The sequence below is a fragment of the Solea senegalensis genome, linkage group LG1 (assembly GCF_019176455.1).
Source record: "Solea senegalensis isolate Sse05_10M linkage group LG1, IFAPA_SoseM_1, whole genome shotgun sequence".
NCBI lineage: Eukaryota > Metazoa > Chordata > Actinopteri > Pleuronectiformes > Soleidae > Solea > Solea senegalensis.
Window position 1 is genome coordinate 24,497,099 of NC_058021.1, and position 13,680 is coordinate 24,510,778.

General features: G+C 39.8%; 1 protein-coding gene across 12 annotated transcripts in view; it reads left to right on the forward strand.

The window, feature by feature from the left end:
- Positions 1–13,680, forward strand: part of LOC122768987 (RAB11-binding protein RELCH homolog) — a 36,478-nt gene that overhangs the window by 8,529 nt on the left and 14,269 nt on the right. For 4 of the 12 annotated variants that reach the window (XM_044025308.1, XM_044025299.1, XM_044025244.1 and 1 more), the window contains exons 2-14: positions 3,365–3,454; positions 5,940–6,011; positions 6,164–6,219; positions 6,381–6,494; positions 6,653–6,856; positions 7,222–7,316; positions 7,712–7,850; positions 7,971–8,140; positions 8,824–8,899; positions 8,990–9,085; positions 10,017–10,040; positions 13,302–13,414; positions 13,524–13,614. In XM_044025308.1, coding sequence (XP_043881243.1) covers positions 3,365–3,454; positions 5,940–6,011; positions 6,164–6,219; positions 6,381–6,494; positions 6,653–6,856; positions 7,222–7,316; positions 7,712–7,850; positions 7,971–8,140; positions 8,824–8,899; positions 8,990–9,085; positions 10,017–10,040; positions 13,302–13,414; positions 13,524–13,614 — 1,340 coding nt within the window. The remainder of the gene's footprint in view (positions 1–3,364; positions 3,455–5,939; positions 6,012–6,163; positions 6,220–6,380; positions 6,495–6,652; positions 6,857–7,221; positions 7,317–7,711; positions 7,851–7,970; positions 8,141–8,823; positions 8,900–8,989; positions 9,086–10,016; positions 10,041–13,301; positions 13,415–13,523; positions 13,615–13,680) is intronic. The other 8 variants (XM_044025275.1, XM_044025283.1, XM_044025258.1 and 5 more) reach the window with 7 other exon arrangements.

Consider the following 13,680-nt stretch of genomic DNA (forward strand, 5'->3'; position numbering starts at 1 on the left):
CTATGGCATTTATGCTGAAGGAGGAGAAGCTGTGCTTTTATTACTGAGGATTTTTCCTTCCTCGTTTAGATGGAGTAGCTCTGGACAGTGACTTGATGTCTCATGAGGCTCCTGTATTGTCCCGAGTGTGGGCAACTTGCCTGAAGCTAATTCAAGCAGATAGCAACCAGTCAGATTCACTGCACCCAATGTCTGTTTGTGTGAACCCCACCCCATAGAATAGGTTAGGTATACTGTTTTTCTATACAGGACGACTGCAGAAAAGGCAAACGTGTGAGCTGTGTGTGTATGAGCTGTAAAGTGGTGGAGTTGTCTGTTGGTTGCATTGTCATACTACAAACCTTCAAAAGATTCAGAGCAAGGTAACATAATAAATGTTTCATGATGATCTCTTTGAAAAACCTGACAGGACTTGACGGGTCTCCTGTTGTGAAACTCAAAGAAAGGTCACTGGGAAACAGTAAGCACAGTGTTTTTTAGCTTTTGATGGATAGCTGAAGAAGTTCACACAAAAGAAAAATAAATAAATGTCAGAGGAGGTCATATCTACTATATGAAGAAGGGAAAGAATGCTGCAGCTGATGAGATAGAAAGTAATGAACTCAGCTCAAGGGTATGTCACTTTTTCTTTTTTTTTTTAGAATAATCTAATAGACATGGCCTCATATGATCAGTGGTTTGACACACTCATATTTGACTGTGACGCTAAAGGATTGTACATAGTTATGAGGCTTGAAAATGGAAGTTTTCTTCGCATTGAAAAACATTTACACTCCAGAATGTTATCCCTGTAAAAGTTATTTAAAGACTTTCAGTTAAGCAGCCAGAGTTGTGATTGATGAGATCATTATGAGTTCACGACCAGAGTCTCTTAGCCGTGAGCAGCTGATTACACTGAGCATCATATTATGGATAATTACTCAGTTATCTGCAGCTGTCGGTCTAAGCCACATGACACAGCAAGGCATCTCTCGCCACTTTGTTAATTTGCTGCAAGGAAGTGTGGAGGACTTCCTCCACCTTTCATTGATTGGTCAGGCAAGTATGTGCTCATGTGATGTGAAGGGCTTAAACCCAAGCATGCGAGTCACTTAAATTGCCATCAACAAAGTCAACAGTAAGCTGCCCTGTCTAAAGATCAATGTGTAGTTTCCAATGTAATGTAATGATGTTGGTTGACAAAAGTGGCCATATAATGTCAAGTAAAAAAATCTGTCACATTTAATTTGAAAGACCATTATTCATGTTCTTCAGTGTTAAACATTTTTGAATTTGGCATAGTGGCGATCCAGGTCAACCATCACAGCGCCTGTTCATTTGATGGGACTCTGATGTATTAGCTGGCTCAACATTACATTCTCTCTGTGTCTCCTCTATTACTTTTCTCACTTAGTAATGTCTGACCATCATTCCTGCTATTCGCAGCAGGTTCGTATTGAATGAGAAGGTGATTGATGATATTGTTGTCTTGGAAATATTTCATGTAGTTCTGGATCAGTTCTGCCTCTGACTGACTGCCTTAGTTTGTATTTGAACTTGCTTTTGAACTGTCAACTGTCTGGGACCTATTCTGGCATAACCTGATCTGAACCAATGGCACTCACGAAGACATAAAACCTGGTCCTAATTAGGCAGAACATCATTTCTGAGGAATGGTTTTAGTTTAGGGCTAAGATATGAATTGTGGTTAAGTTATGGTTAGGGTTAGGCATTAACCTTATTGTATATATTTCTGTTTTGTGACATATGTGCAATGGTTTACGTGCCTACATGTGCATACTTGGTTGTTTCTGCCCCATAATTGCCACAGTCTACAGCTGCTTGCTAGCTAGGACAGCCCCTTGATTTAACATTACATTTTGTTGGATACCTGTTAACCATCGACTGTCGGGTCATTTTAAATATATCTCACAATTACAACTCTCGCTCCTCTCTCTCCATCTCCACTTTAACTGCTTTGGTTTTTCTACACAAATTACAAAATAAACCTCACTGTGTCCACTGAAGCTTTCCCATTCAGTAGTTTTGGTTGGATTCTTTGATTTAACAAGAAACTCGCAGAGAGATTAAGACACTTTCTTCATTCGGGACACTGAAGGACTATCTTGTAACAAGTGATTCAGTGCGAGTTGATGACACACCTGTACTTGAGAACAGAGAGAGAGAGGGAGGGAGAAGAAGAGACTTTGCATGGATTTGTGTATGTTCAGCACAACCCGAGTTGCAAAAGTGAAGTGAAGTGAATTGACAGCCTGAACAGCCAGACCCATCACAGTCCATGCAATACAAACCGCAGGCATATAACTGAAAGGTCAGCTGGGAAGAAATACTCGTTTTGTTTTTTGCAAATTAGTCACATACACAAAAGTCCTCTGTACAGGAGTCAGCCTATTGTGAAATTACAGGTTTGTGGGTTTTTTTTTTCTCACACTCACACCCATGGTTAAAACCATACTGTTTTTTACTGATTAACTAAATAGATTACAACTATAACAGTGATTGCTCTCACACATTATCAGGAAGTGAAGACAGTTGAAGGAATTCACTACAGAAAGCGGGATTGTTCCCATACATTCACAACCACTGAAACCCTTTCTGTCACCGAATTGATGGTCTGTGTTTGATGCTGTATGGTCAGACTTTTTCCATACCAAGTCACAATCTATTCCAAGGATAGTATCAGGAAAGAAAGAAACACTGACAATTTCTGTTTGTACGGTTGGATCACACCCTGACAAAAGCCACAAATTCTGAGGTCAATAATGTGACCAGCAGCATGTGCAGTCACTGCAAATAGATAATCATATTAACAATTTCTGCAACATCAGTGATGTTGTCAGGTCAGGAAATCATTTCTACACTATTATTCACTCACTCACTCAGTCCCATTCTAACAAAGCCACGACTTTAAGGCCAACAACACTATTTTCTTTGCTTGACCTTTTACTGTGTCTTGATATCACAGAGCAAATAGGAAAGGAAACACCATTGGTTAAGCTACCAGGTCTGCCTAGCTCTGTGAAACAGGATCACAGGCATGCTTATGTGTCAGCTTTATCTGTTCTATTGTAGAGAACACTACATTAGGCAAACCTGTTCCCAAACATAAGGTTGCTGTTTGACAAGAAAGGCTTCAAAAAGGTTGATATTGTAGTTATGGCTTGTGTTTTTTTGAGTGGTTAGTCACCATTTTTAACTCCAGCCTGGTTAAAATCTCCTAAAGCAAAAAAAAAGACACATTTGAAAAGACAGGGCTTGTAAAGTAGTATTGCTGGTGGATCATTTGATTGTCATAAGTTTTAGTTAGAATGTATTATCCCTTATTGCATTCTTGCCTCACCCTTTCCTTTCTGTTTTCATTCAGATCGTGCAGGCAGCATTAGCACCTTGGACTCGTTGGACTTTGCCCGTTACTCTGATGATGGAAACCGCGAGTCGGACGAGCGAGTAGCAGGTAAGATGACCTGCACTGTCCAGACTGAAAGGCAAGACAGTTTTTGGATATAAAAGATGGAGGAAAGAGAGCTTAAGAGAATGTGAGATTTCCTTTAAAATCAAATGAATGATGCATTAAAGACAACAATAACAATGTCGTGTTTTTCATGTGTCATAGTGGCACTGCTTGGTACAGTTGTTTTAGCAGGTATGACAAAGCTATGAGCGTGTTTTAATATCATAATATCACACTTAAGTAATTGTTTCATTGCTCATTGTCACAATATCAGAAAGATTAGTAGATATACAGTTTTAAAACAGAACATGCATCTCTAAAACGTGGCTGTTTCTAACATGCCGTGTGATTGGTTCTATGTTCTCACGGTGCCCTCGGCTGCCACTGTTGAGTCAGTCTGTGGTATTTTTGGTACAGCATCTGTCTCAGCATTGTTAGAAATCACGCCGCCTTCCCACCTGTGGCTTTGTCGTGATGCACCATTGGATCGTTTTTGTGAAATACGTCTACACTTGAGTCTGATGATGATGATGATGATGATGATGATGATGGTACACAATCATACAAACATTTTAGGTAGACGACTTAGGTACAAACTGTGCTGTTTAAAGCAATTTTAGATGTTGAAATCCTTATGCAGAAGGGACAGTTAAATCTTGCAGGGTCCATTTATAATTTGTTAACTGTTATTCTCACTCTTGTTGTCATCTTTGTATTTTATACTTTTAGCCCTACTCTGTACATCATGGTACAGTGGTAACATTATCCACTGTCAATTTTTTTTGTAGTCACCTTTTTGGTCCGTGTGGCCCTAAGCCCCAGTCCATTACTGCAGTATAGATTTATGTATTCTGCACAGACACATTTGCACTTTGGCATATTGTAGTCATTAAGGCTTTTTTTAAATATGGTTTTACAAAAGACTCAACACGTCGTCTTTTTGTTAAAGATTTATGATTTGTAAATGTCAGTAGATTTCATTCATAAATGGTGTAATGAGAAGAGGAAAGGGATTAGTATTTTAATCACAAGTAGAGGTAAAGGTCAGTCAACCCGAAATGTAAATAATGGAATAGCTTTCTAAAGGTTTGCAGCGTTTTACAGTTGATGATTAACAGACACATATTACACATGTACAGCAAAAACCATGCAGCAGAGATGTTGGTTCCATGTTCCCAGTCACAGAGCCCCTTATTACCACACTGCCCACTCACCCAAATTGGCACCTTCTCCTTCCTTTTTTGCCCTCTTCCCCCCACTCTGACTCCCAGTCTCATCGCCCTCTTCTTGCCAAGATGTTTGCCCCCAGCTGTCTGACTTGCTTTCTCCTGACGTTGATCAAACCCCAGTGAACAATACTGGACAAGTCACTCCATCCAGACTAGCTTTTGCTTTATTTTGCTATATTTTTCTTTTTCTTCCTCTTCCTCTCTCGTTATTCAGTTCTTGGTTTTCCATGTCGTTGCACTTGCATCCTGTGCACTCGGAAGAATAGTGTCAAAAAACGCCCTCTGCTGTATTGCTGACATTTCCATTAGGAACTGGAAATTGAAATTGCATTTTGAGGAAATTAATGTTATATTGCCTGTAATGAAGAAGTAAATGGATAAACCTGATCTTCACATTTCTCCTGTTGGTGGTTTCAGTCATGAAACCTACAACAATCCTAGACATTAGATAGGATCAGATTTTCAGTGCACAGCTATGCAACATAGTTTTCTAGCTCCATTGCTTCTTTTGTTTTGCTTGTTTTTTACTCTAACCTGTCCTAGATCTTGTGTGTTCATTTTCTTTATTCAGAGTTTGGTTTTTTGAATTCCAACGTACAAAAAAATAATCACATTGTCTGCTGCTTCTGGTCGCATAAGGAATCAGAAACAGCTTGCTTGTGTTTATAATGAATTATGCTCTGTTTTTTTTTCCACAATGAACCAAGAAAGATAAGTCTTAAACTGCAACATACTCTGAATAACTCTGCCTTTTAAAGCTAAGACTGTGTTGTTTGTATTATTATGACACTATTAACAATTACAAACCTGAGTTTGAGTGGCTTGAAACCAAATTTCAAGTAATGAATTTGTCTGGAAGAAATCCGGTGTCAGACAGCTCCTAGATTATCACGGGTGCATTTCAGTAGCTTGATTTGTTTTACTCACCTCAGCTACTGAAGTAGCTCCCATTTTGTGTAAATCAGACACCCAAAAAATAAGGGCAGGCAACGTTTGAGATTACACAATGAATTACACACTCTTGTCAAACAAACAGTCATCCAGCCAGCTTTACCATGATCCTCTGCTGCATGTGTTGCTTAGACCCATGATCTGCATGCATCCCATTTTTGTTCTTTTGTTTTGTGACTCTTAAGACCTTTTGTGTGATTATTTTGTTTTTCATGCCCATCTTTGTTTAATTTGTTTGTTCCCTGTCTTCGGTTGGATGCACTTCCTGTGTGTGTGTGTGTGTGTGTGTGTTGTCACTTCCTGTCCAGTGCTGGAGTTTGAGCTACGGAAAGCAAAGGAGACCATTCAGGCTCTGCGCGCCAACTTGACTCAGGCAGCAGGTGTGGCGTAATTTTAACTTCTTCTCCACCTGAACCCTCTTAAGTTACAGCTGTCTCTCTTTCTGTTTCAAAGAGAATTCGTTTGGTTGAATAATGTTTGAATAATGTTAATCTTTTCAAGCTGATCAAACGCTTTTTTTCAATTTTCTCAGAGAGTGAAGTGCCTTCTCAGGAGAGAAAAAACTTCAAGACAAGTCCTGAAATTCAGGTGGGGATTCCTTAAGCACCGAAGAAAACATACAGATGTCTTTCCGTTTTTTTAATTGAATTGAAAGATAAGATAGGTTCCTTTATAAACCCCAGTGAGGGTGCCACTGCCAGGCTTTAAGAACAAAGATTTACAGTTTCCCTTTTCTCTCTTTGCCTCAGGAGCCTATACGTCCACTGGAGAAAAGAGCCTTAAACTTCCTTGTGAATGAGTATTTATTAAAAAACGAACACAAACTGTCATCCATCACCTTCTCTGATGAAAACGATGACCAGGTAAAGATTTTTTCTGGCTGCCTCATTGTGTTAGACAGATTTACAAATGGCCACTCTGGTAGGGTCATGTGCCTGTAGCTGAATTCAACTACTGGGATCATTTGTCTTTTTCTAAACTAGAATATTGCTTCCTGTTTTGTTTACTTCTTCGTTTCCAGGATTTTGAGTTGTGGGATGATGTCGGCCTCAATATCCCCAAACCCCCTGACCTATTACAGCTCTACAGGAACTGTGGCACCCCCATCTCGTCGCCTCGGAGCATGGTTGATGTGGCAGTAGGGGTGGATTTAGGTGATCTTCCAGGAAACTGCATCATCCAAGATCCTCATAAGAAGCCTGACCTCTCACAACAAGTATGTTCTGTACGTACATGACTGAGCTGAACTTTTCATTCATGTTTGGAGCCTCCTCAGGGAATTCAGTGACATGTTTTGCAGGAAAACAAAGCTGAGCATTTGCACCCTTGGCCAGTTTTCCCCTTAAGGTCAACTGCTGTGAGTCACCACAATAGAGTGGTAGTGACAGTCGAGAACTACGGTGATGATAAAAATGAAAAACATAATTGCAACCTCTTCAACCGTCAAGTAGTTACAGAAAAATGCTGCTCAGAAAAGTGGCAGCTCCCTTCCTTCATGTTTAAGATATCACCAACTGAGGAATGATCTGCTCTTGAGTTGATGTAATGTCCTTATTGAATCTTTTTGGTTTTGTTTTTTTTTTAATCTAGCAACAGACCGAAGTAGTGCAAGAGTTGGAATACCAGATCAGCCTCCTCAACAACGAGAAGCAGAGCCTCGCTGAGCAAATCAAGAAACTGCAGAGGTGTGAATATCATCATTTTGTGCTATGTATTTTAGTAATCATGTGTCCACTATTAGTTTGCCATGGTGCTCAGTGTTTCCTGTATTCAAGCTGCAGTAATGTGTAAAAATAATTTTCAATCTTCAATGCACTCTATTATCTAACTGCAACCAAAATTGACCATGAGGAGTCACTGTGGAAATGTTCCCCCAAGCATCAATACTGCATGTAATTACAGAGGAAGCCCTGCTCTGATCCACAATTGTAACTTATTTTCCTTCCATTTAAAATCCTAAATTACCACCATTAAGGTTTGGACAAATTTACTTTGCCACTTTAAAGAAGACTTACTGTTTCATGTATAAGAAGTATGTAGTGTAATTTTTCTCCTCTTTTTCTTTTCCTCCACCTCACAGTGAAATTCAAACACTGAAGAGAACGGTTTCCTCCACTCCTCCAACCTCTCTGGACCTGATGCCCCAGAATACATCTAAACCTGCCTTCTCTTCCACCAGCACTACCACCACTATTTCTTCCACTGACCCTCTGTCCATGGTATGTGGTTATTTTGGATATACAATGCCTCATCTTTAAAAAAAAATAATGGTTTGAGTGTCTTTACATACTTCCTGATAAAGTGCACACATTTGACCCATTAACCCCCACTTAATCCAGTCTTACCCTCAGCCTCCGACAGATAATGGCCAGTATATGGACATTCGAGGGGTTTCAGAGCCTGAAAGTGGTCAGAAATCGTCCTCTACTCAGAACACGCCACAGACATGTCCGCAGTCCCGCAACGAGGTTAAGAGCAGGGCTCCTGTCAAGTTTGACACACCCAACAGGTAAGTGTTTTTGGGAAATAAATAAATGAAAATAAATGTCAAAGTTTGTGATATAAGTACCTCAGGAACCTGTATATGCTTCCTGTATGGAAATGTATAAAGATACATTTGAAAGTTCCTGCTTGTCTTTGTATGTCTTCAAATAAATGAGTTATGTATTGGATTTTATGTATTTAAAAAAACAACAACCGTCAACCAAGTCATTTAGTGTAGTTTCAAATTTTTACCACAGGGTGGAGGTAGTTAACAGTCTATGTAGCTCCAGCAGACAGTACAGTTCTTCTTTGCCAAGTTGCTGCCCTCTTGAGGAGAGATTTTGGTTGTGACACCTTTTTTGTTTCGTTTTTGCACAAAGTACATTTGATCACCCTTTTTTTTTGTTTAATTTGTCACTGTTCCATCAATACTTGTATGTTTCAGCTGACATCAGGTGAATCTGATCATACCGTATTTCTGATTCATAGTATTGCACCTTAGAAAATGTCTTGACTCATCTCAATGCAAACCTCCAAAACTGGCTAGGAATGGCTGAAGTTAGTGGTCAGCCTCTATTGAAAAGCCATTCATCTCTGTTTATTTTTATATTTAAGTGCAGTATACAATATCCCTTCCCACATTTCCTGTGGAGCACAGATTAAGTGGTGCTGACTGTTTTCCCCCCTCTTTTGGTTGCGGTGCTACAGGAACTTATCTCCAGTTTTCCAGCAAGCACTACTGTCCTTCTGCAGAATGTGCTCCGACAGCCGCCTGGGAGCAGAGGTCAGCACACACAGGCTCTCTCATGGATACATACAAAGTGTACATTCATAAAAACCTGCATCTGAAATTTTCCTTTTTTTCCATTTCCAGGTGTCCCGTATAGCAGACAGTGAGGAGAGTGTGATGTTAATGCTGGGCCGCTGCCTCCCTCACATCGTCCCCAACGTCCTCCTTGCTAAACGAGAGGTAACCTCACTTCTGCTGCTCCCCCTTGCTCCTATTTATTCCCTGTATTGCTTTCATTACTGTCATCATCACAGGCTTCTGCTCTAAGTGTCCAATAGATACACACACAGCAGCAAAGGCTAAGTGTGATGTAAATAAAGGCAGAGTTGCAGAGAGCACAGTCAACTTCAACATGTAAATTCCCATTTGCACCAATGAATCAGCGTAATTGTCGTGGTTAAAAGCCCTATTTGCTGCATAAATTGTCTGCATTATTAATTGTGACGTCTTAGCAAATTTATGCATCAGTAACAGTTCATGTTTTTGCTCAGCCTTATAAAAGTGGGTGTTATATCTCCAGTCTTGGTATATTTGCGTAAGGGGGCGAGTGTCTTTTCTGCTGGTGATTCACTCCCTTGAGCATGTGCTGTAAAGATTTACTTCTGTTTGCACTGAAAGAGCACCACCCTCTTTTTTAGGTTTGTGCCATGAGGCAATCCCATAATTCAACTAACGTGTGATGAAGTGTTATGCACCGTGTAGATGCTTCTAGTCTTATTTGTACTGCTGCGATTAGTGTGATTGCTGTTTTGTTTATCATAATCATACCAATGTCTCAACCCTAATTTACCGTTTCTGCACTTAATCCTTTTTGTCATTTTCTGGTTTGACTGTGTCTCTGCAAGCACGCTCCATGAATCAAGAGCTCATAGGAACATTTAAATGTAGATTGTAATTACCTGTGTACATCTAGCTGATTTGTGTCTATCTATTGACTGGGAATTTCACCTCCCATCGTTTATGATGGTGTTTGTTTTATAAGCATCAGCATCATTTCTCCTCTGCTATTTTTGTCCCACACTCATGTTTGTCCCTCTTGGCCTTCACTGTTTTTTATTTTTCTCTTTTCGTCTCACTCATTCTCTCACTCTCATGCATGCCTCTCTTATAGAGAATGGTTGCACATCTTTGCCAGGTGAGTCTTTCACGCACTCATCTGCATGGTTCTCACACGACCTGTTGACCTGATGTAACTAACGCCCACTTCCTTTTGGTTTCAACTGCTGTCACTAAAGGTCTGACTTGCTTGAGGTTTTCTTATTTAATTGGCAAAAGTTAATTATACGTAGTTAACAGTGAAGTGTTAATAATTGTGCTATTTTGCATTGTTATTAAAATTGATTTATAGACAAAATGTGAACTTGCATGCAATGATGGCCTCATGTGCACAGTTTTAGCCTTAGGTGGGTCATTTACTGTGTGTCTCCTTAACCCTATGTATCTCTATCTAATGTTTCTTATTTGTCCCTTGTCTATTTTTATTTATCTCTAATTATTTAGAGTACCTGAAATTATTTTGATTAATCTGATAAATCTTGTACCCAGTGACCTATTTAAACATAGCAAAGCTAAGTGGGAAAAATATGAATGCCTACTTAATATGAATCTGAGTGTTGAAGGACATGTATGTTTTTGTTTCTCCAAACTGGATGTTATTTTTTTCCTGAGGAGGAAGGAGATTTTAAAACAGATTAGGCAATAATGAGTTGAAAGTCATTCATTCTTTTTTTCCTTCTATTATTCTTTGCAAGTCGTGATGCAGGTGTGTTGTCTGTGCAGAACCGCTTGCGTGCAATTCGTACCCGTGTGTGTGTTCACGGGTATACACGTGCTTGAGTTTCACACACTGTGTGTCGAAACATGACACAAGCTACAGGAGAGAAATCTGGTTGGAGTAGTTCTCAGTCGGGCTGCTTTGCATATCACCATGGTTATGGGGATTTAGTCAAACGCTGACAGTTATGGAGAACTTAATCTCTCTGCAGAATCAAGACAAACAAACCTAGGATAGCAGAAAATTAAAACACGGCTAGTGCTCGTGGGCCTCGGAGGGCTACTTGAGTAGTGTGGACTTTGCACTCTGTCCGTTAGATTCGTCAACCATGACACTGCATGCATGCACACACTTGCACACACAGCTGCTCACACTTCCATCTTGCAATTTGAAGCTGCCAATCTACCACGAGCCTGGAGACACTCCTTAAGTTGTTTAAATGTGACACCCACTTAAGGACAAAAGGTGTTTGACTTGAAACGGTAGAATGATGCACTGAAACTGTGCCTGCCACCTGGCTATGTTATCAGACACTGTAAATCATTAGTGGGATTGCTGCAAACAATCCCACTATATGTTATTCTGCCGTTATTTTGCTGTTGGGTAGTTTTGCATCATCAAAATATTCAGCTCAGTTAGAACATTGTTGTTTGTATTTTGGGAATTGAAATATTTCATAATTTCTGAAATAATCAACGTTTTCTGCACATTTTTTTCTTAATTAAAATAAATTGAAAACTCCTTAAAAAAAACACAAATTTTCTTACTAGTTCCACATACTTGAACTTGTAAACTTAATTCAAACTTCAAAATGTTCAGCTCAAACAGGACATTATTCAGTCCATTCAGAATTGTGGAATATTTCATATTGACCAATATACTCAACCAGTTTCTCTCATTCAAATGAACTGATACACACTTCAGACTTGGGTTGCAACTAAGGAATCTGTCAACTATCGGTCGAGTAATCGTTTGGTCCAGAAAATGTCCGAAAATGATGATACGTTTTTTCAAACCTGGAAAATATGATGTTCTTAATATGTCTTATATATTATTGTATTATGTTGGTGGATATCCTTCTATTGGCAAGAATAACAAATCAATCAAGATTTAAAAGATTGGCACATGTTTGTTTTTTGCAAATGGATGATTACAACTGTCAACTTCAGCCTGACGCCTATTGGTCAATACCAGCTGTCAATCACACTGGTGTCCACTCTAATTGGGAACATAATCAGCAGAATCACCATCATGTGTTTTTGAAGTAAACCCTAAATTAGGAGATTTGAGATTGTTAAGTCCTCCAGAAAAAAGTTAACAGACTTTCAAGTGGGAGCATGGCAAATTTTCACATAAAACTTCATTCAAATGGAGTCAAAACATTGGAAGATAAAATACAATCTAACTCAGGAGCAAAGACAAAAACCCTTGTGTCTTTGTTAGCTTCAGACTTTGGCACCTGTTGTTTTCTTCTTCAGTGACACGTGGCAATCTGTAGATATCATTAGCTGTATGCTCCTGTTGGATGTGGGCCTTGGACTGAAATGTGCAGTCGTGCTGCTCTTTACAGTAAAGCATCGGCATCACCCCCTTCCCTCTGGGCCTCCCGGCGTCATACTGACCACTCTACCTGCCCACAATGTTTATCCTGCACTGGTTAGATGTTTAAGCTCCTGAAATAGTCTCCACATAAGAACAAATATGTGCTTCTTATGAAGTCTGTTATTTGACAGAAACGTGGGCAGAAATGTATTGAATCTGACACTTGTATTTGGCTGAATTTAATTAATTTGCAGGTTTTTGTTGCTCAAACTAATTTCCCATCTCAAATTACTCTGCCGTAATTTTACTTTTTCAAAGATCGCCGACGTGGCACTGACTTTAATACGTTGGTCCAGGATTAAATGAGTGACTCATCTATCTATCTTTGCCTGAGTGTCTCTGTCAAGTCTGTCCATTCAGGGCTTGGGTTTTGCTCATTCTTCCAGCACTTGACAGGGAAATATAACGTCTTCTTGACAAAAAAAGAATTAAAACTTTTAGAAAAAAAAAAAACACACAACGTATTTTTTACTCCGTGTGCACTCTCTAATTTGGGTGTGTGTGGCAAGAATGTAGCACTGACCACAATTTGGCTGTAGAGGCCTTGTATCAAGGGCAGCTGAGCCTTCCTCCCTGACTGGAAGGCTCATGAACTCGGGCTGAACTATGGAATAGAGTTATAGCAGGAAACGTGGATTAGATATATGTGTGTGTGTCTGTCTCTTTACAGCTGCATTATGGGTATGTGCATGCACTATTTACATTTCTCCAGTATGTGTCTGTATTTGTATGTCTTGGTGTGAAGCCAAAAGGTCTAAACACCAAGATAGTTTTGAAGGTAAGTATGTTTTCACTGGTGTTGGCAGACTGCTGTTGGTGTCACTGGTCACCCTCTGTGTTTCCGTTTTACCGTGACTCTCCCATTTTAACACCTTCTTGACCCTCTGAAGTTCCCCTGCTCCATAGATTTGCAGGCCTGTTTGACTGCAGCCAACCAGCCTTCCCTCTGTGTGTTTTAACCTTGCTCTGCTTTTACAAAATAAACTAATCTGGTGCCACCTCTGTCTTTCTCTCATTCAGGAGTTGATTCCACTCATTTTATGTACTGCCTGCCTTCACCCAGAACCTAAGGAAAGAGACCAGCTCCTTCACATCCTCTTTAACTTAATCAAGAGACCAGATGATGAGCAAAGGTTTGTCTAGACAGGAGAATTTACTTTTTACTTCATTATTGCACAAAAAACAATGGGTTTATTCAACAGTTTTATATCATATGTGTGCCTTGTTTGTGTCTCTATGAAGACAAATGATCTTGACGGGATGTGTCGCATTTGCAAGGCACGTGGGTCCCACCCGTGTCGAGGCCGAACTACTTCCTCAGTGCTGGGAACAGGTATAGTTGACACACACACACACACACAGTTATTGCATACACTGCCAGTCATTCCAAAAGTTAACC